We start from the raw sequence: 19,818 nt of genomic DNA on the forward strand, positions 1-19,818 counted from the left end.
TCCTCCTCCTCCTCCTCCTCCTCCTCCTCCTCCTCCTCCTCCTCCTCCTCATCCCATGTTTACATCAATCTTCAAATTGATAGAATGGAGCCACCTTCTCTCCACATTCACAAAGCATATTATCTGCAAAGAGCCTCCACTTCAGTATATTGACTTTAGGCACTCCAACTCTCAACTTATTTAGCGTTCTCCAGGTAGTATAAGATCCTTCAACCAAATCCTCCTTTAATGTCATTCCTTGCCCAATGGTCTCTTTCCGCCATCTTTTAATTCAATTTTGTTCTTGTGACCCTCAAGAATATTTCTTCTTGCCATAAAGTTCTTCCTAGATCTGAGTCGGTGGGCTTGGGGCATATTTCCTCATATGCCTAGCAATTTGTGAATGTTCCAACACTGGATGTTTTTAAGAAGATGTTGGATATTCATTTGTCTGAAGTGGTGTAAGATTTCCTGCCTAAGCAGGGGGTTGGACTAGAAGATCTTCAAGGTCCCTTCCAACTCTGTTATTCTATTCTATATATACTACCACAGTATATGGCTTAGTATTTTCAAACAAGTTTTAGATTCTTTTCAGAGGCTACACTAACCAGATTGGATTCATGTAATTATGAGCCAAGGTGAAACAGTGGTTAGAATGCAATACTGCAGGCTACTTTTGCTGACTGCTGGCTGCCTGCAATTTGGCAGTTCAAATCTCACCAGGCTCAAGGTTTACTCAGCCTTCCATTCTTCCGAGGTGGGTAAAATGAGGACTGAAATTGTTGGGGGAGATTTGCTGACTCTTTACAGTAAAAGCACTGTAAAGCAGTATATATCTAAGGGCTATTGCTATTGTTATTACTATTGTTTGTTAATGGCAAGTCTGTACAGTACAGCAAATTTGTCCAGAGATTTAAGTTGTTTGTACTACACCTGCTTAAATGAAAAATTTTGCTATACTCTTCAGGCAACTCACCATTTTGGTTAGCCTGAACCTCTGGGAAAGTCATAAATGAACTTGAAAGGTAAAAGTGAGCATGGTTTAATACAGCTTCTTCTACAATTCTTTTTCACCTTTTGAGATTGTGCTTGTTAAAACTTTGCAGCAAAAAAAAAAACAAAAAAAAAACATAGCACCAGGAAAAATATACAAGTTCTTATCCAATTTGAGGAATGAAAACTTCAAACATCTTCCAAATGAGAAGATACCACCTAAGAAGATGTTGGAGAGAGTATTCCTCCTTTTGAAAGATTATACTTCAAGCAACAAAATTGAAGAAGAAAAAGAAATGGAAAATTCCACCCCAGTCTGTTTTATATCTTAGTTTTGCTGACTGGGAAATTCTGGGAGCTGAAGTCCACCAGTTTTAAACATCCCTGCCTTAGAGTCTCACGTCGTGCTTTGGTGGCTAACAAAAATACCTCCCCTAAATGTCGATTATTAAATGCCTGTGCCCAACAACTAATCCCTAGAGTCCTCTACCTTCATTCTGGAGGTGTCACTAGGAATCATGACCAACATCCCCTAAAATCTCTCTTTTGATGGTGGTCTAAGTGACCATCATCTTTTGTGATTCCAAGCTTGTGACTGGTTGTGAACAGGGACTCATTTTAAATTTTCCAAGTTTCCCTTACCATGCTTTCATCTAAGGATGATCGGCAGAAAAGTCTGTTGTCATGGTGACATTTTTATTTTCTTTAGAAAACTACTCCATTAAGCCATCTCATGCTAGATAAAGTTACATTCAACATCCCTTAGAAGCCTAATAAACATATATATTCAGATAGCTTTTACAGGGAGAATAGAGAAAGACACCAGGTAATCCGGTGTAATAAAGCTCAGCGGTCTTTTCAGGGGATTATTGTTACTTCTATACTTTAAATGCTTCTGTATTTAAAATCAATGCCAGGGAAGACAGGAGAAAAGAACCTAGAGAGACCCAAAGAGTATAAGCTTTTCTCTGGTTGATCAGAAGCCAAGCTTTGTAAATTTGATGGAAATATATTCTGATGCAGCCAATGAGATTAGATTAACAGACTGGGAAGGTACCTTGTAGGTCATCTAGTCCAACCCCCCCCCCATCCAAGCAGGAGACCCTCTCTTCTTGAAAGTCTCAAGTGATGAAGCTCCCACAACTTCCAAAGGCAACTTCTGTTCCATGGGTTGATTGTTCTCACTGTCAGAAAGTTCCTCCTTATTTCTAGGTTGAATCTCTCCTTGGTCAGTTTCCATCCATTGTTCCTTGTCTTGCCTTCAGGTGCTTTGGAAAATAGCTTGAGCACCTCCTCTATGTGGCAGCCCTTCAAATATTGGAAGGCTGGCATCATGTCTCCCCTGGACCTTCTCTTCACTAGACTAGCCATGCCCAGTTCCTGCAATCGTTCTTCATATGTTTAATCTCCAGTCTCCTAATCCTCTTTGTTGCTCTTCTCTTCACTGTTTCTAGAGTCTCAACATCTTTTTATAGTGTGGTGACCAAAACTGGATGCAGTACTCTAGGTGTAATCTTACTAGGGCTTTATAGAATGGTATTAGTACCTCCCTTGATCTTGGTTGTATCCCAATGACTGAAGACAAGACATTGTCTTGATGTCTGATAGTTCCTCTGTCACTACTTCAAATATCTTCATTTGTTATTTCATTTTATTGCTGAAAAAGGGATGAGTCATGTATATCAATCCCAAAATAAATAATTTTATGAAGTTCATAAAGAGCCAGGAACATGGATCCCAGACAAAACTTTTTAATCGCAAGATTATAAATATAGCATGATATATGGGGAATGTTTGGTATTAGGGACAGAAAGTCATTTACAACTGAATTGTATTCGACAAGCACTAGGGTTTATATATGTTGTTTAAGGGACATGGTGACTCAGTGGCTAAGACGCTGAGCTTGTTGATCAGAAAGGTCAGCTCTTCAGCAGTTTGAATCCCTAGCGCCACATAACAGAGTGAGCTCCCGTTACTTGTCCCAACTTTTGCCAACCTAGCAGTTTGAAAGCATGTAAAAATGCAAGTAGAAAACTAGGAACCATCTTTGATGGGAAGGTAAAAGCTTTCTGTGCGCCTTCGACATTTAGTCATGCCAGCCACATGACCACAGAGACATCTTCGGACAGCCCTGGCTCTTTGGCTTTGAAACAGAGATAAGCACTGCCCCCTAGAGTTGGGAATGACTAACACATATGTGCAAGGGGAACCTTTACCTTTAGGATTTGTATCCAAAACCAAGGGACGGGAAGAAAAGATTTGGAACAAAGATGCTGCAACACTAAAGCTCAATTATGGCATGATGCTCTTGGAAGAGAATGTAAAAAATTATGACAAGAGTAACCAATAGAGTTTTCACCTTGTAATGAAGATGAGATGCTTCATATCTTTTCTATGCCATGAAGTTGACCAGCCCATCCCTGGTCATGGGATTGTATTCTTTCTTGCAGAAGGCAATCTCAAGGTGGTTCAGAGGAGGCTTACTATGCATATAATTTTCTTCTCCCAAAAGACTACATCACCATACTTCTCAGCATTTGCTTCCTGAGGCAATTTTCTCCTTGCATGCGCAAAGGTGGAGAACCTGAGGTCTCAAAGCTGCATGCTGTTCCTTGAAACACTGCGTGAAGCCTCCAGACTTCCTCCAAAATTGGCAGCAAATTGTATCTGTCAGTGTGGCAGATGGAGAAAATTATTACATCAAGTGAACTGAATTTTAATTAAGACTTTTTTTTTTATCCTGGATCCACTTACATTTTGAAATGCGGTCCTTCTAGCATACCATTCAAAAACTAAATGAGTCTCAAACTTCAATTATGCTGCATACTTTGGTTTTCTAGACCAATGTTGTAAGCAGATTTGAGTTACAAGACAGGAGGGGAAGAGACAAGAGGAAAGGGAAGGGAAGAAAGATTTCCAATGTTCCCTGCAGCTTTGCACATAACTCAATGGGGAAGCCTGTGGGAAGTCAGAAGTTGCTTTTGCTCCAGTGTTTTTTAAAAATTCATTTTACTTTATTTAAACATTTATAGAACTCTTATATCAATCTTATATCAAAGTCTGCATGGTTCCCAATCAACAATTAGAACAATGTCAATAATAAAACAAAATAATGCATAAAGTATATTTATTAAAACCATAAACATTTAAAAAACTGCACAAAAGTTAAGATTTCACCTGCTGTCGCTCATTGAATCCTCTCATCCACGTTGGTGTATCCCAGAGCTTGAGGGTGGGGGGAAGCCAGGTCTCAAATGCTTTTGGGATGGCTGGGAGAGGAGAGGCTGAATCTCAAACGGAGGGGTGTTCCATAGGGCAGAAGGGGTTGTCATGGAAAAGGCAGACTTCCTAGATCCCATAAGGTGGCAATCTTTAGGGGAAGGAACTAGTAGCATATCCACCCTGTATGATCTGGTAGGACAGAGACTGCATATGTACCTAGGGAGACTCAGTCCCATAAATAACCTGGCCCTGTGTCCTATTTTAAATTCTGGAACCCTAGAAAGAAATGTGTGAGTTTACAATCAACCCAACCTCCTGCAATTTAATCAATTCCTGTTTTCAGTGGTTGAAGGGCCAGAATCAGATATACTTAACAGATTAACAGAGTCGGAAGGGACCTTATAGGTCATCTAGTCCAACCCTTTGCTCATGCAGGAGACCCTACACCATTTCTGACAAATGGCACTCCAATCTCTTCTTGAAAGTCTCAAGTGATGAAGCTCCCACAACTTCCGAAAGCAACTTCTGTTCCATGGGTTGATTGTTTTCACTGTCAGCAAGTTCCTCCTTATTTCTAGGTTGAATCTCTCCTTGGTCAGTTTCCATCCATTATTCCTTGTCTGGCCTTCAGGTGATTTGAAAAACAGGTTGACCCCCTTTCTCTCTGTGGCAGCACCTCAGATATTGGAACACTGCTATCCTGTCTCCCCTGGTCCTTCTCTTCACTAGACTAACTATGCCCAGTTCCTGTTCTTCATTTGTTTGAGTCCCCTAATCATCTTGGTTGCTCTTCTCTGCACTTTTTCTAGAGTCTCAACATCTTTTTAATAGTGTGGGGACCAAAACTTGGTGTAGTTCTCTAGGTATGATCCTACTAGAATGGTATTAGTACCTCCCTTGATCTTGATTGTATCCCTCTGTTAATGCAATTTAGGATTGTATTGGCTTTTTTGGCTGCTGCTGCACACTGCTGTCTCATATTTAGTTGGTTGTCCACTAAGACTCCAAGATCACAGTCACTGCTATTAAGCCTGGTTTCACCCAGCTTATATGTGTACTTTTGGTTTTTCTTACCTAAGTGTAGGACTATTACTTTTCTTTACATTGTGATTTGCTCCATAGGATGAAAGTCATCCCAAAAACCTGCAGAGAACTTTCCAAGGAGCATAGTATCCATTGACTTTTTTAAAAGGCTGCTGTTTCAATCCCCAGGTTTGGAATTGTTACATAGCAAGCTCTCTGCTTCAGAGATTTGTGTACAAAGCATAACCTTTAGCTGGACTCTTTCCCCAGAGTAATCCCCAGCTGTCCACACATTTCTGTGGCTCACCTCTGCCTCAGGGACCGAGACGTAGCAGGCATATGCTTCATCCCACTCTGGTTCATTTGGCAGCAAAAACAGCAGTGTTTATTCCCCAGGGGCGGGGGCTGTTAATTTTAAGTCTTTTTCCCCCCTTCGCCTTATAATCATAAAAATTCAGAGGGAATTTTTTTTCCCCCAAAGAACCCCAATCAATATTTCAAAGGCCACAAATGGTTTGGAATGAAGCAAGCTAATTAATCGCATTTCATTAGCGCTGTGCTGTGTTAGCGTTTCCATTTTATGCGACATAAGCTGCCTTGTAACCAGGATCCCTGTACCAGACTGAAGAGTCAGGCTTCGTTTAGCTTTAATTTCCAGCGAGATTTAAAATGAAAATTGGCATTAAAATAAAAACAAGCAAACACACACAGAGAAATAGGAGGAAAGGGTTTTTTTCCCCCATCCTCCTTTTGGCACCAAACAAAGCTGGCATGAAGAACGAAAGCACAACCCAAGAGTTTGTAAAAATAAGTTTGTGATGGGTATGAGTGAGGGTTCTCTTTCCATGATGCATCATTACCTCTGATTGCATTGGTAAATAAGTTTGTTTTCAATAGAAGATGGTATCTGCAGCTGAGGATCTTACAACTGTGGAATCCTTGGTGCTCTCTGAGCTTGTTTGTTTTCTTGAAGACGTTTGATTACCCAACTAGATAACATCATCAGTGCTGGTCAGTGATGGGATGACTGTACAGTGTACAGAGTGGGGGAAAGTATACAGAGTTTGCAATATGGGGTGAGTGTGAGCAAACCCAATGCTCATTATCACTGATGATGTTACTTACTTTCAGGGGTGGGATTCAGCCGGTTCGCACCAGTTTAGGTGAACCAGGTGTTAATTTTGCATTCAGTTCACCGAACTGGTTGTTGCAAGGACCGGCTGGCCACACCCCTCCCTGCCTGTCCCAGGAGTCTCCACGTGGCCAGGTAAGTGGAGAGCTCTGATGGAGACTGGGAGTGTGAAAAACAGGCCTCTCTGAAATCTGGAAATGGGCCCTTTTCTGGCCTCCAAAAGGCCTCCAGAGGCCGGGGTAAGTCATTTTTGCCCTCCCGGAAGCTCAAGGAAAGCCTTCAGAGCCCGGGGAGGGTGAAACCACACCCACTCACCGTGCAAGAGTAGGCCATGCCAACCATGTCTACGCCCACCCAGCAACCAGGCAGAGAACTGGGTGCTAACTTTTCTCATTCCCACTGCTGCTTACTTGGGTAATAAAACATCTGTAAACAAACAATCAAATGCAGAGAACACCAAACATTATATATATATATATATATATATATATATATATATATATATATATATATATGTGTGTGTGTGTGTGTGTGTGTGTGTGTGTGTGTGTGTGTGTGTGTGTGTGTGTGTGTGTGTATGTATGTATGTATGTATGTATGTATGTATGTATGTATGTATGTATGTATGTATACCGCACTGGACCGCACTGGAAAAGACATTCCACCACATCTTGTTCCAAACCTGGGTTTCAGCAAAGACATTATAATCTTTAAAGGAAAGACTCTTGAGCCACTAAGTGAATGGCAAAGAAAATGCTGCAGGGAGCATTCAGACCATTAATTCAGAAGAGAAGTCAGAATAACGGGTTGGATCTTAGGCAGATGAATCTCCAAGGGAAACGGCTGTTTTAGTACATCTATTTAATTGAGGAGAGAACAGCAAATTCATCTATGCAGATTTATATATAGATCTAACATTTTTTTTCCCTTTGGGGCAGTAAAATGGGGTTCTTTGGATGATCTGTTCTGTTGAGGAAAATGCTGATTTCATAATGAGAGATCACCCTAAAAACTCTGTTGACTGTAACAGAGGATCTAATATTGATGCCTCACTTAAAGGAACCGTATTAAGTTTATGTAATAAAAACACATCGATGCAAAATACTAACTTGTATTTTTGTACAAATATTTCACAATGTTTTATAGCATACTAGCTAGGCATTGCCCAGGTATTTATTTATAGGGGGGAAATGTCCGGACCAAACGTAATTTCTAATGTCGGATTTCCCCCCTTACCAGAGGGAGCCCCCTTGTGGAGTACTGTGAAGCCTTTACCATGGTAACTCCAATGCACTGTACAGTAGAAGCTATTTGAAGGCATAACAGGCTGTATCGTAATAGAACACACACCCAGAGGAGTATTGGAGTGTCTCTCTCCCCCCCCCCCCAAGTATTTGTTTCCAGCAAGTTAGTCATCTGTGTTCCATATTTGGTTGAAATTGATCAAGGCATTCCCGAGTTATGCTGGAACATACTGGATGGATGGATGGATGGATGGATGGATGGATGGATGGATGGATGGATGGATGGATGGATGGATGGATAGATAGATAGATAGATAGATAGATAGATAGATAGATAGATAGATAGATAGATAGATGATAGATTCAAAAGAAGAAGAATTGAGGATTGAGGAATACAGTTGAGGAACACAGAATGCAATATTCGATAGGAGATAAGTGTGGAATTTAGTTTGTTTATTTTCCAGGACACATTAATATGCCCATTCTACCAAATAGTTAGATGCTTTAAACATGTCCCATAGCTCAATCCTCTTCAGATGCCCCATCACACTACAAATGATGGCTTTTACATCTCAATATGTATATTTAGGACTGTAGCTCAAGAAATTCATCCAACCCTCATAAGCAAGGGAGCATGTTCAGTCTTCTCATTCTTGGGACTCTCCAGATATCCAATAACAGTAACACCCAGAATTCTCACCCAGGACAGTTAATCCACGACTGACATCAGTTCATTTAGTGACTGTTCAAAGTTGCAATGACACTGAAAAGTGAATTTTGACCACTTTTCATAATTACAATCTTGATAGCATCCCCATGATCATGTGGTCAAAATTCAGATGCTTGGCTGCTGGTTCATACTTATGACCATTGCTATGCCCCAAGGTCACATGATTCCCCTTTGCAACTTTTGACGAGCAAAGTCAATGGGAAAGCCAGATTCACTTAACAACTGGGTGACTAACTTATCAACTGCAATGATTCACTTAACAAGTGTGGCAAGGAAGGTTGTAAAATGGGACAAAACTCGCTTAACAAATGTCTCACTTAACAACAGAAATGTTGAACTCAATTGTGGTTGTAAGTTGAAGACTACCTGTATGGGACTTCCAAATGTGTTCTAAAAGGAAATGTACTCTGAAGGCTTTTTCCATTTGCTCTTAGCTTTGAATTGTCCTAGCATGATGTTGTCTTCACCTGAATTAGAATTAAGTCACTCTTAGCTATACCAGAGTTAAAGTCATGTTCTTCCCCAATACCTTAATTGTTGCAATGTTCAAGGGTAATAAACTCATTATCTTGATGAGAAGTTAGAAGGTTGCAGTGACTTGAAACAAAGGCATTGTCAGGCCTGCAGCCATCTTTTTGGGGGGATCTTTGGCCTGCCACACTCTTTATTATTCTGCTATGCATTTTCTATTGTGGGAAAATGGGAGGGGGATTGTAGGAGATGCAATGAAGCCATAACAAAATTATTTCTAGAAATCCAAGGTCATTCTTTGTCTCTGCACCTGACTGAAACTGGATGGGTGGAACTGCCAGAATGGCAGTGGGAGATTGGACCATGGGATGGACTTGTGGGTGTGTGGGCATGATCTTGAACTTTCAACTAGGTGGGGAAAACCAGGAATCTTTCAGATTTGGGTTTTCCCAGATGTGCCAACATGGCTCTCTTAATAAATTGGAACTTTAAGCAATACTTTGCCTTGGACTCTGATTTACTTTTGGATGCTATTTGGAATGCTGACAGGCATTACAATAGGAAGAGGATTGGCAATGGTAATAGTTAATGACATGCTGGTATAATTTTCTGTTAGCTAAAGTATATGTGGACAACAGCTCAGCAGGGTTCACCACTATCACTTGGTGCAGAGCCCTTGCTTTATCCTTGAGGCAGAGGTGGGCTGCTCCCAGTTCAGCCCAGATAGGCCGAACCAGTAGTAGCGGTGGCAGAAGGTTCCACTCACCCACCCAGAAGCTTCTGCACATGCATAGAAGCGTCTCATGCGCGAGAACATGCCCGAACCTATTGTAAAAAAAATTGGCAATTCACCTCTGGATTGAGGGTTCTATCTTCAGCCTTTAATAAGAAGTAGAATCAGGAGTATGATCTTTCTCTGCCCAACATCTTGGAAAAATATTGCAAGTTCCAATGGAGAGTACAGATGACACCCATTAGATCTCTCTAACTCTGCATTGATATCTGCACGTTGATGCAAATGCTTCATATTGTTTTGACTGAAGCTTCATTCATTTACTCATTGATTGCAGTGATATCATGTGGGAACCCTGGGACACCCAGCAACTCAAGGGTGTTATTCAATGACGGCCTGGTGTTCTCCAGCTCCATCATATACAAGTGCCGTGATGGCTATTATTCCACAGGTGTGCTCAGCAGGCATTGTACTGTCAATGGAACCTGGACTGGGAGCACCCCAGAATGCACAGGTGAGTTGGCCAAAGGAAGAGGTTAGCAATGATGAAGCTCATCTCTACAACTTGATGCTTTCTAGATGTACTTGGACCAACCGCTAAGAGTTACAAGAACCACAGGGCAGGATAATAGGGAATGCTGGAATGCTACCTTGCTGTTTCATTTTAATTTATTCTTCATTAGTATTCTTATTTATTTATGCTCTGCTCCAAAATCACTGGGTTCTTTATTTTTTTTTCTTTTATTTGTTACATCTTTTCTTGTCTTTTCTTTTTCTTTTCTTTTTTTCTTTTCTTACATCTACATCTACACCCTCATCCTGTTATCTGCTGCTTAGAACTTTTAAATTGCTGCCTAGGTTTGTTCCCAGTGTTGGAACATAAAGTTATGAAATAAATATGGAGCATCCCTGGATTGGCACATCCCAAATTCTTCAGAAATGGTGCTTTTCATATAGAAATGTTTAAGTCCTCCCATCCTTCAAGGAACTGAGTTCTCCATCCTGCAGTCTCTGTATGAATCACTGTTCTGAAGAGGCCACCTCTGAGCAGCTTTAGGGCAGATTGTATTCTGTGAACTCCTGTGCAGAGGTTATTGAGAAGAAGGTAATTTTGGGGCAAAGGTTGGCAAGAAGATACATTGGAGAAACTCTTCCCTTGAGAGATACATTAAGAGCATGGGAACTCTGAATAATCAAGTATTATTTCTTAAGACAGAACAGATGTTCTATTGTATCCAGATTCACAAGGCTATTGCCTTCCCAAGTAGAGAGCCTACCTGAATCAATCTCCAACTCATAACTCAACATCTGGTGAGAGGACCACGGATAAGATTTTAATTGCCCTTACCTGGTTTCCAGACAAATTGGAAGTCTTTGCTCATCATTAGTGGGACAAAGAGTAAAGAAAGATAGTTTGAACCAATAGTTGGCCAACCACACTTTAGTCTTCATTTTCATGATGGCTATCTAAAGCACAAAGTGTCAGTAAAGACTCTTGAAGGACATTTCTTTGAAGTTTGGATTGTACACATTCTAGTGGGGCAAAACTGGAAAAGGGACCCAGTTGGTCATAATAGAGAAGCTATGCTAATGGCTTGGCATCAAATAATTTGAGAACTATAGGTGTATAATTCTCAAATTATTTGATGCCAAGCCATTAGCATAGCTCTGGGTGTATAATAAGGGATGTGGTGGCTCAGTGGCTAAGACACTGAGGTTGTTAATCAGAAAGGTCGGCAGTTTGGTGGTTCGGATTCCTAGTGCCGTGTAAGGGGGTGAGCTCCCATTACTTGTACCAGCTTCTGCCAACCTAGCAGTTTGAAAGCACGTAAAAAAAGCAAGTAGAAAAATAGGGACCACCTTTGGTGGGAAGGTAACAGGGTTCCGTGATGTCTTTGGACAGCGCTAGCTCTTCGGTTTTGAAATGGAGATGAGCACCATCCCCTAGAGTAGGGAATGACTAGCACATATGTGTGAGTGGAACCTTTACCTTTACCTATGGGCATAATAGAGAAGTAATGCTAATGGCTTGCCATCAAATAATTTGAGAACTATAGGTGTATAATAGCCATTTCTAGCCTTAAATTATATAACAATGACAGGTGAGTTCCTCTATGCATTTCCAACAATGTAGTTTCCATGGAGCTTCCAACTGACAGTAGAATTAAGAACAATCCTCAATTATTTTATTCTTGTGGCTATATATGTGCCACAAAAAGGTTCCGGGGGCTTTTGGCATATCCCATGATATTAGCTTTCTGATAATTGGTATTCCTTGCAATACTATGCTAGGCAATTTTCAAGACCAACAAACTTTATTGAACATATCTCTAGAATATCTGCATCAAATACAACAGAAATAGCTCTTCAGGGAGAGAGAGTTCACATTGTGGAGAGGTCCCATTATGAAATTAATGTATTAAGTGGACAGGAGTGAGACTAATATGCAGCTTTGCTTAACATTTTTCTTGGTTCCAGTAACAGTGGGTAAGATGGCCTTGGTGGCTACAACTTTCTTGGAGTAACATGCCTTCGTGCTGTATAGATAAAGTCAATGCTGGTTGGTCAAGAAAGCTTCTAACTTCTCCCACAGTTTAACTTAGAAGATAGCATCAAATTCTGCCTTAAATCTCTAAAAGCAAAATAAAGAGAGGTGGTGTTGCAGGAGAAGTATTTCTCCAAAGCAATGCTCAAATGTTAGGCATTGATCAATAATGGATCAGCTAGCCTGCTCTTTTGTCAGCAAGTTTTCTTGTTCCAGGCAATCGTAAAATTTCCATTGTAGATGTCTTGCATCAAGCTTGCTGACTGTGTTAAGAGGACTAATAGGTCTGTAATTAACAAGATAATCTATTTTCCCCTTTTAACCAGAATTGAATTTTGGCAAGGAGGGATAATAGCCACTCACAGATCAGAATTATGAGGGGATTTCTGTTTTTTTTAAACTTCTGTAAATCACAGTTGAAATCATGAAGCCCTTCCCCTGATTTTGCAGGTAGCAAAAAGACTTGCAATATTTCTATTTAGAAAGGGACCCAGTACAGACTTAGGAATTAAATGGCTAGTTACTCCCTGCTGTCATTAAGAATTAAGCGTTAAGTATTCTCACCATGGGAGAATATGTCTTGAACTTGAGGGCTATTGTAAGAACTTGCTTTCAAAATAATACTGTGGTTTTCATTATTAACAACTATTTCATCAACCTTGCCTTTGAGATCTGCAGCTGACCTCTTTTTCTCCTTTTCCAAGTGATAAACTGTGGAGACCCTGGAGTACCAGCCAATGGTATCCGAATGGGCAATGACTTCACCTATAATAAGACTGTCACATTTCAGTGCATGCCAGGTTACATGATGGAGTCGGAAAGAGCTTCTACTTTAACTTGCACTAAGGACCGGGCCTGGAATGGGACAAAACCTGTCTGCAAAGGTAAGGCCAATTTAATCGCACATTAGTATATATGTGGGATTTCCCTATAGTTTACACCTGTGTTTCTCAACCTTGGTGACTTGAAGAAGTGTGGCTGGGGAATTCCAGGAGTTGAAGTCCACACATCTTCAATCCACCAAGGTTGAGAAACATTGGTCTAGAACAGAAGTGGGTTCCTACCGGTTCAGCCGTGTAGGCAGTAACTTGGCCGGACACTCCCCCAAACCAGTTATATTACCTATAGTGCCGCCATCTTCTTTTTTGCTTCTGCGCATGAGCAGAAGCCGATTTTTTACTATGCAAAACGCTCATCAAGCGCTCGCGTGAAGTGTGCCCCTGAGCGAACCGGCAGTAACAAGCCGGAACCCACCCCTGTTCTAGAAGCAGGGGAGTCAAACTGGTGGCCTGTGGGTCATGCCTACGCTACCTCTGCAAAGGGAAAAAAATGTCACGATACATCACATGATGTCAACGTAACAGGGCAAGTTTGGCACTCATGGTCTAGACCAGGGGTCAGCAACCTGCGGCTCTGGAGCTATATGTGGCTCTTTCATCCTCCTACTGCGGCTCCCTGTTGCTCACAATATGCATCACAACCGCCAATGTGCTACACCCACTAGCACATGATTTTTTTTAGCTTTTCAAACCCTGGTAGGCCAACCATGGATAAACCCAAGAAAAGTTTCAGAAGAAAACAGAACGCTTAATTCAACTACATATGCTAGTTCTGTGGCCACTCAGGAAATAGTCAGGCACAGGAAGGGTTTTGTGGCTCCCGGTGGTTTTTTTTTTTTTTTCCCCTGTGGGAAATGGGTCCAAATGGCTCTTTGAGTGATTCAGGTTGCCGACCCCTGATTTAGACTAGAACAAGGGTGGGAAGCTGTGGTCCTTTACAACCTGTGGACTTCAACTCCCAGAATTCGAGAACCAGCATGGTTGGCTCAGGGATTCTGGGAGTTGAAGTCCAAAGGTCATAAAGGGGACATATTTGTCCATCCCTTGTCTAGATGAATCTTTCCCATGCTGGTAGTCTCCAGATGGAATAAAGATAGGATAGAATAAGCCACAAAATCCAGATAGAGAAATTCTTTTTTCCCCCTTATGGCCTCATTTCTTCAGTTTGTTTAAAGAGAATTAGCTTTAGAAAGAACAGCTTGGAGAATGTCTCATAGGCAGGATATGCATACCTGCACTAGGTGATCAAAGACGGTGTTGTGTGTGTGTATTCTGTCTTTCACTGTTGTACAATTGCTCCAGTACAGCTTTCCATGCTTCTGTCCAAGATCTCAAGAGAATTCATCCATTATATTACTGCTGGAAGGGTGGGAGAGTTTTGTTGAAAAATCTGGTAAAAACTTCCCACCAATTTCTTTAACAAGAAGGTTTTTTTTTTTTTTTAAAGAATCCTAAAGAGGCCTTTTATGGCCATTTCTGTTTATGGTTCACATTATTTTGAATCCCTGTGGTCAATGGAAAGCCAGGAAGGACTGGTTTCAAGAATAATCTGAGACTTTTTGAAGAACTTGGGATTAGAGGTAGAGTCAGAAGCCATATATAAATTAGTCTTGGTTGCACATGGAAGCACATGATTCTGAAGAGTCTAGAACAGTGATGGCCAACCTTCTTGGCACCAAGTGCCCAAACTGGAACGTGTGTGCATGTGCACGCCGGAGCGCCGGAAACCCAAAGACCAGCTGGCTGGCACGTGCATGCCTGTTTTTTGGATGTTTTGAGTGCTATTTTCAGGCTGTTTTTTTAGCCATTTTGGCCTGAAAAAACAGCCTGAAAAACAGCCCAAAAATGGCCTGAAAAGTGGCTCCAAAATGGCCTAAACAGCAATTATTTCTGGCCACTTTGGGGCTGGTTTTTGGGCCATTTTCAGGCCATGTTCTGACACTCCAGCACCCGTGAAGACCAGCTGGCCAGTGCACATGTGCTTGCTGGAAACCAGCAGCTGGCGAGAGCATGCATGCCCGCAGAGAGGGCTCTGTGTGCCACCTCTGGCATGCGTGCCATAGGTTTGCCATTACGGGTTTAGAAGATCATCCTGTCTAGGGATGTGAATAGTGTTAATGTCCTTCATGCCAGGATTTCTGATGGGCCATAGAAGAATGTTTAAATTTTCCCTTACTTTGTCCCTAGATGCTACAGATGGCCAATTTGCTATACAGTTACTTGCATGCTGTGGCCTTATTTAATTACCATCTGTATGTCAGCAACATTTATTTATTTATTTATTTGACCAAATAGAAAGAACAGGGTAACATCTGTGAAATCTAGCCCTTTGAAGAAGGAGCTTTGTAGCTATGACAACAAGTCTTTTCAATGTGTAGAGCACACTCACATGACAATGATAGAAACCCTACAACATGAATTCTAACCTTCTGGGTCTCTTGTTGAGTTCGGTGTGTGACTTTTTCTCCCTAGCTATCATCTGCAAATCTCCACAAATTGTTTCCAATGGAAGAGTCATGGGCTCAGATTTCAGCTGGGGCTCAAGTATCAGTTATACCTGCCTGGAAGGCTACCAGCTCTCCCTAGCTGCTGTTTTGACCTGTGAAGGAAATGGATCATGGAGTGGAGAAATCCCACAGTGTTTTCGTAAGTAGACAGTTCCATCTGGAGAAGGTATGGAGTCAGAAGTGGAGTATCTGGGGCTTGTTATGTTATAAAAACATACCCATCACAAACTCTTGTTTACTGACTGGTGAAAAGCCAGGATCCAGACTTTAGTAAAGACCCATCAAAAAAGCTGCTCTGCCATTATGTTGTGTCCTAGTTGTGTCTGATCCATCGCAACCCCATGGGCAATGTTCCTCCAGGTCTTCCTGTCCTCTACCATCCTCTGGAGTCAATTTAAGCTCACACCGATGGCTTCAGTGACTCCATCCAGCCACCTCATTCCCTGTCGTCTCATTTTTCTTTTGCCCTCAATCTTTCCCAGCATCAGGAACTTCTCAAGGGAGTCCTTCCTTCTCATAACGTGGCCAAAGTATTTGAGTTTCCTCTTCAGGAACTGGCCTTCTAAAGAGCAGTCAGGGTTGCTCTCCTCTAGAACCGACCGGTTTGATCGCCTTGCAGTCTAAGGGACTCGCAGGAATCTTCTCCAGCACCAGAGTTCAAAGGCCTTCATTCTTTGGTGCTCAGCCTTTTCTTATGGTCCAACTTTCACAGCCATACACTGCAGTGAACTGCCATTGCAATTGGAAAAACCAGTTTTTCCAGTTGCAATGGAAATTATAGCAAGAGACTATTTTTTAAAAAGACAACAGAGAGATGCTGCTTGTATGAATGTTGCTGTGAACCAGAAGAATCATGAGAAGGATTAATGCTCCCTGAGGGCCAGGGGGAAACACTTAGGTGAAAAGTTTTCTGGTTTATTTGTTCCATTTTACACAAACCTTTCAGTGGCACAAGGCAGTTGGATCACATTCCACTAAAATGCTTACCCTATTCCCGCATCTCTTCTGGTTGTTAAAGACTTCCACTGGCAAACTTTAACTAAAGCACTTCCAAAGTCCTTTCCCCCCTCTCTTCTTGAACCTAGCTGAGTGAGCTTTTTCTTAATTTGCTGTGAATTCTGCTCATTCACATCCAGCAAAGTCTTTCAAGGGAGGATTTACAGTCACAGACCTTATCTGGCTTAGAGAGCTGCCAGGTCAACATCTATAAAACTTGACAATGAATCTTGGAAAGCCATGAACCAATTAAGCAAACTAATTGTCTCCTGCGAACACCCCTCCCCTTTTGCTCCTCTTTTATTCCCTATGGGAGAGACCATTCACTGTCCACCTCTGGCCTTACTCCAAGTCAACCCCTGTTCTTTAGCTGTTCCATTCATCTGGTGACTCTGTGTATGAGCTCATGGGAACAGGTTCCAGCTGTTCATCTGCCTCACTGATGTCTGACTCCGAAGGCAGCTGATAACTGCCAGATGGCCTTGGCCCCCGCTCTGCCTCTGACATAAAGCCCTCATCAGAGCCTTCCCCAGACTCCAAGACTGGCCCAGGTTCCTCCCCAACCTCCTCACTGTCCGACTCTGCTGTCAGCTCCGCTGACCACTGGTGGGCCACAACAGATGCTATCAAAGCTCTTTGGAGTAGAGGTCTGAAAGCAAAGGTATGCAATTAAAGGAAAGTGATCAGTTTTATCAGAAGGGAACCTTGCCTGCAATTGTGGGGAATGTTTGTGTCAGTACTGGTGTGCTAAGATGCTTTTTTTCCGCACCCAAACATTTGACAGAACATGAGTTTTTGTCTAGCATTTCCTGTCCCACCTGCTGCAGAAGAAACAGCCTTTCCTGTTCACAAAAGGCCCCATGGTGCTTTGCCCAACAGAAGCTCTGTTTTTGAATTCAAGCAACGGCAAGCAAGAAAATTGAAGCTAGCTTTCTGTTCTGTCTCGGCCAGTCTGCCAGGAGAGAGTGGGAAGGTGGAAATAGATTAAACATTCACTGACAATGAAACACAGCATGCAGAAAGAAGCTGGCTACTCTCTTCTGCTAGCCAGGTTACAAATATTCTCTAAAGCAGCTGTCACCAACCGGTGCTCCGTGGACCACTGGAGGTCCGTGAGAAAATTTTGGTGGTCCGTAGAAAGATTATTTGCATTTTTTATATTGCACTAAATCAGGGGTCCTCAAACTATGGCCCCTGGGCCAGATAAGTGCAATGAATGATTGTGTTGCTGCAGAGAGTAACCCGTTTGGGGTCTTTTTATGTGGATCGGTGGGGGGCAGAAATTCCAGCTTGGGGTCAGCTTCAGCCTCCTAGTTTGGGCTTTGGGCAAAGGCTGGAGGGAAATGCCGCTGGTGGGAAGAGCAGAAGTAGGACTCATCATGGCCTGGAACTGGCTGACCATCTCAGCCCGCTGAGCCTCCAGGCGCCGATACCTGGCCTTGCACTCCCGCAAGCCTTCCCTTTGCTTGGAAAGCCTATGTTCATAGTCCTCAGTGAGGTGCTTCTGCTGAGCCTCCTTCTCGATCAGATCCAATTTGACCTGAGCTGTTTTGCCAACTCTTTCTCATGGTGGCTGCTTAGCTCCAGCAACTGCTTCCTGTTGGGGCCCTAAGGAGCCCAGGCGGACAGGCAAGGAATGGCTGGGAGGGGAAGGGCAAGTAGAGGTGCCCCTCCATGTCAGTAACATCAAGTAGGTCATGCCCATCCAGTCACATGAACACCTAGCCACGCCCACCCAGCTGGTCATTAGGCAGATCATATTAGTGGTCCGTAGGAGTAAAATTATGAATTTAGTGGTCCCTGAGGTCTAAATGTTTGGGGACCCCTGGTTTAGAAGCTCAGGTCTTTGTCTTACTTCTTCATCTGCACAGCCAAAACATTTTCAATATGTTATATTTCCCTACTGGTCCAAAAGAGTTAGGGATCTTGGCTCACTGGCTGCATGCATCAGACATAGGATGTTACAAAAGGTTGGTTATTCCAATGAAATGTCTCTCACTGAAGTCCTTTGACCATTCTTTTTGCAGCCGTCTTTTGTGGCGATCCAGGAATCCCAGCAGATGGGCGACGTGAAGATCGAGGTTTTACTTACCGCTCCTCTGTCTCATATTCCTGTCTGCCCCCATTAGTGCTGGTGGGATCAGCCCGGAGGTTCTGCCAGGCCGATGGATCATGGAGTGGGACTCAGCCAAGCTGCATCGGTAACAAGATGGGACTTTATTGGGGAACAAAATAATAAAAGTGCCTCTGCCTTTTCTTGGCAGTGCTAAAGAAGTGGTTTCCCATTGCTCTACTCCAGAAAGTTTTCCAACTCTTGTATCTTAATATTCCCTGGAAAACTCCAGCCAAAATACTAATCTGATCCAATCCTATTTAATTTCCAAGCAAGGTGTTGTCACCACCTGCTGAATATGAAGTACAAGTAGCCTTCAATTTCACAACCACAATTGGGACCAAAACTTTTGTCGCTTAACAAGGTTGTTAAGTGAGTCATCCCGATTTTACAACTGTTTTGCCATAGTGGTTAAACAGGCATTTAATATAAAACATGTTTGAAAGAAAACTGTAATCACAGAAAGTTGAGTCCAAAGTTTAATTCTGGATTTTCGTTTTTGGGTGTGTTTTGGGAAATTTGCCTGCATGGGCACTTCCCATTGACCAGCTGGTCTTCGGGTCTCTGCCGTGCATGGGCAGGATGTGTACAGGGAGGCTGTGCATGCATGCGTGGGAAGCAGGGAACATTTATGGGGCCCACACATGCATTGCATGTTGGGGGTTCAGGCATGCATACATGCATTTGCACGCCCATGCGTGCTTTGGCACTCAGTCCAGAAAAGGTTAGTTCTCACTGCCCTCGAACCAGAAGAAGATTCCAGAAGAGCTGGAGTCCACCTGAAGTGTCTCACTGAGGCAGAGTGTTTTCTGTTTCTCTTCCTCTCTCCCTCTCCCTCCCCCTCCCCCTCTCCCTTCCTCTCTCCCTTTCTCTATCTCTCTCCCTCCCTTCTTCTCTCCCTCTCCCTTCCTCCCTCTCCCTCCCTCTCTCCTTCTCCCTCTCCTTTTCTCCCTCTCCCTCCCTCCCTCTCCCCTATTTCTCTTTCCCCATCCCTCCCTCTCTCCTTCTCCTTTCCTCTCCCTCTCTCCCTCCCCCTCCCTCTTTCCCTTCCTCTCTCTCCCTTTCTCTATCTCTCCCTCCCTCTCTTCTTCTCTCTCTCCCTCCCCCTCTCCCTTTCCCTTCCTCTCTCCCTTTCTCTATCTCCCTCCCTCTCTCCTTCTCCTTTCCTCTCCTCCCTTTCCCACTCTTCCTTCCTCTCTCTCCCTTTCTCTATCTCTCTCCCTCCCTTCTTCTCTCCCTCTCTCTTCCTCTCTCTCTCCCCCTCTCTCCCTCTTCTTTCCTCTCTCTCTCT

At 42.8% G+C, this 19,818-nt stretch overlaps 1 protein-coding gene across 1 annotated transcript in view; it reads left to right on the forward strand.

Moving 5' to 3' along the window:
- The window catches only part of CSMD2 (CUB and Sushi multiple domains 2), a 735,331-nt gene that overhangs the window by 698,535 nt on the left and 16,978 nt on the right, over window positions 1–19,818 (forward strand). The window contains exons 57-60 of the mRNA XM_032227842.1: window positions 9,865–10,041; window positions 12,777–12,956; window positions 15,384–15,557; window positions 18,442–18,615. Of these exons, the coding sequence (XP_032083733.1) occupies window positions 9,865–10,041; window positions 12,777–12,956; window positions 15,384–15,557; window positions 18,442–18,615 (705 nt within the window). The remainder of the gene's footprint in view (window positions 1–9,864; window positions 10,042–12,776; window positions 12,957–15,383; window positions 15,558–18,441; window positions 18,616–19,818) is intronic.

Source organism: Thamnophis elegans, chromosome 12 (assembly GCF_009769535.1).
Source record: "Thamnophis elegans isolate rThaEle1 chromosome 12, rThaEle1.pri, whole genome shotgun sequence".
Classification (NCBI taxonomy): domain Eukaryota; kingdom Metazoa; phylum Chordata; class Lepidosauria; order Squamata; family Colubridae; genus Thamnophis; species Thamnophis elegans.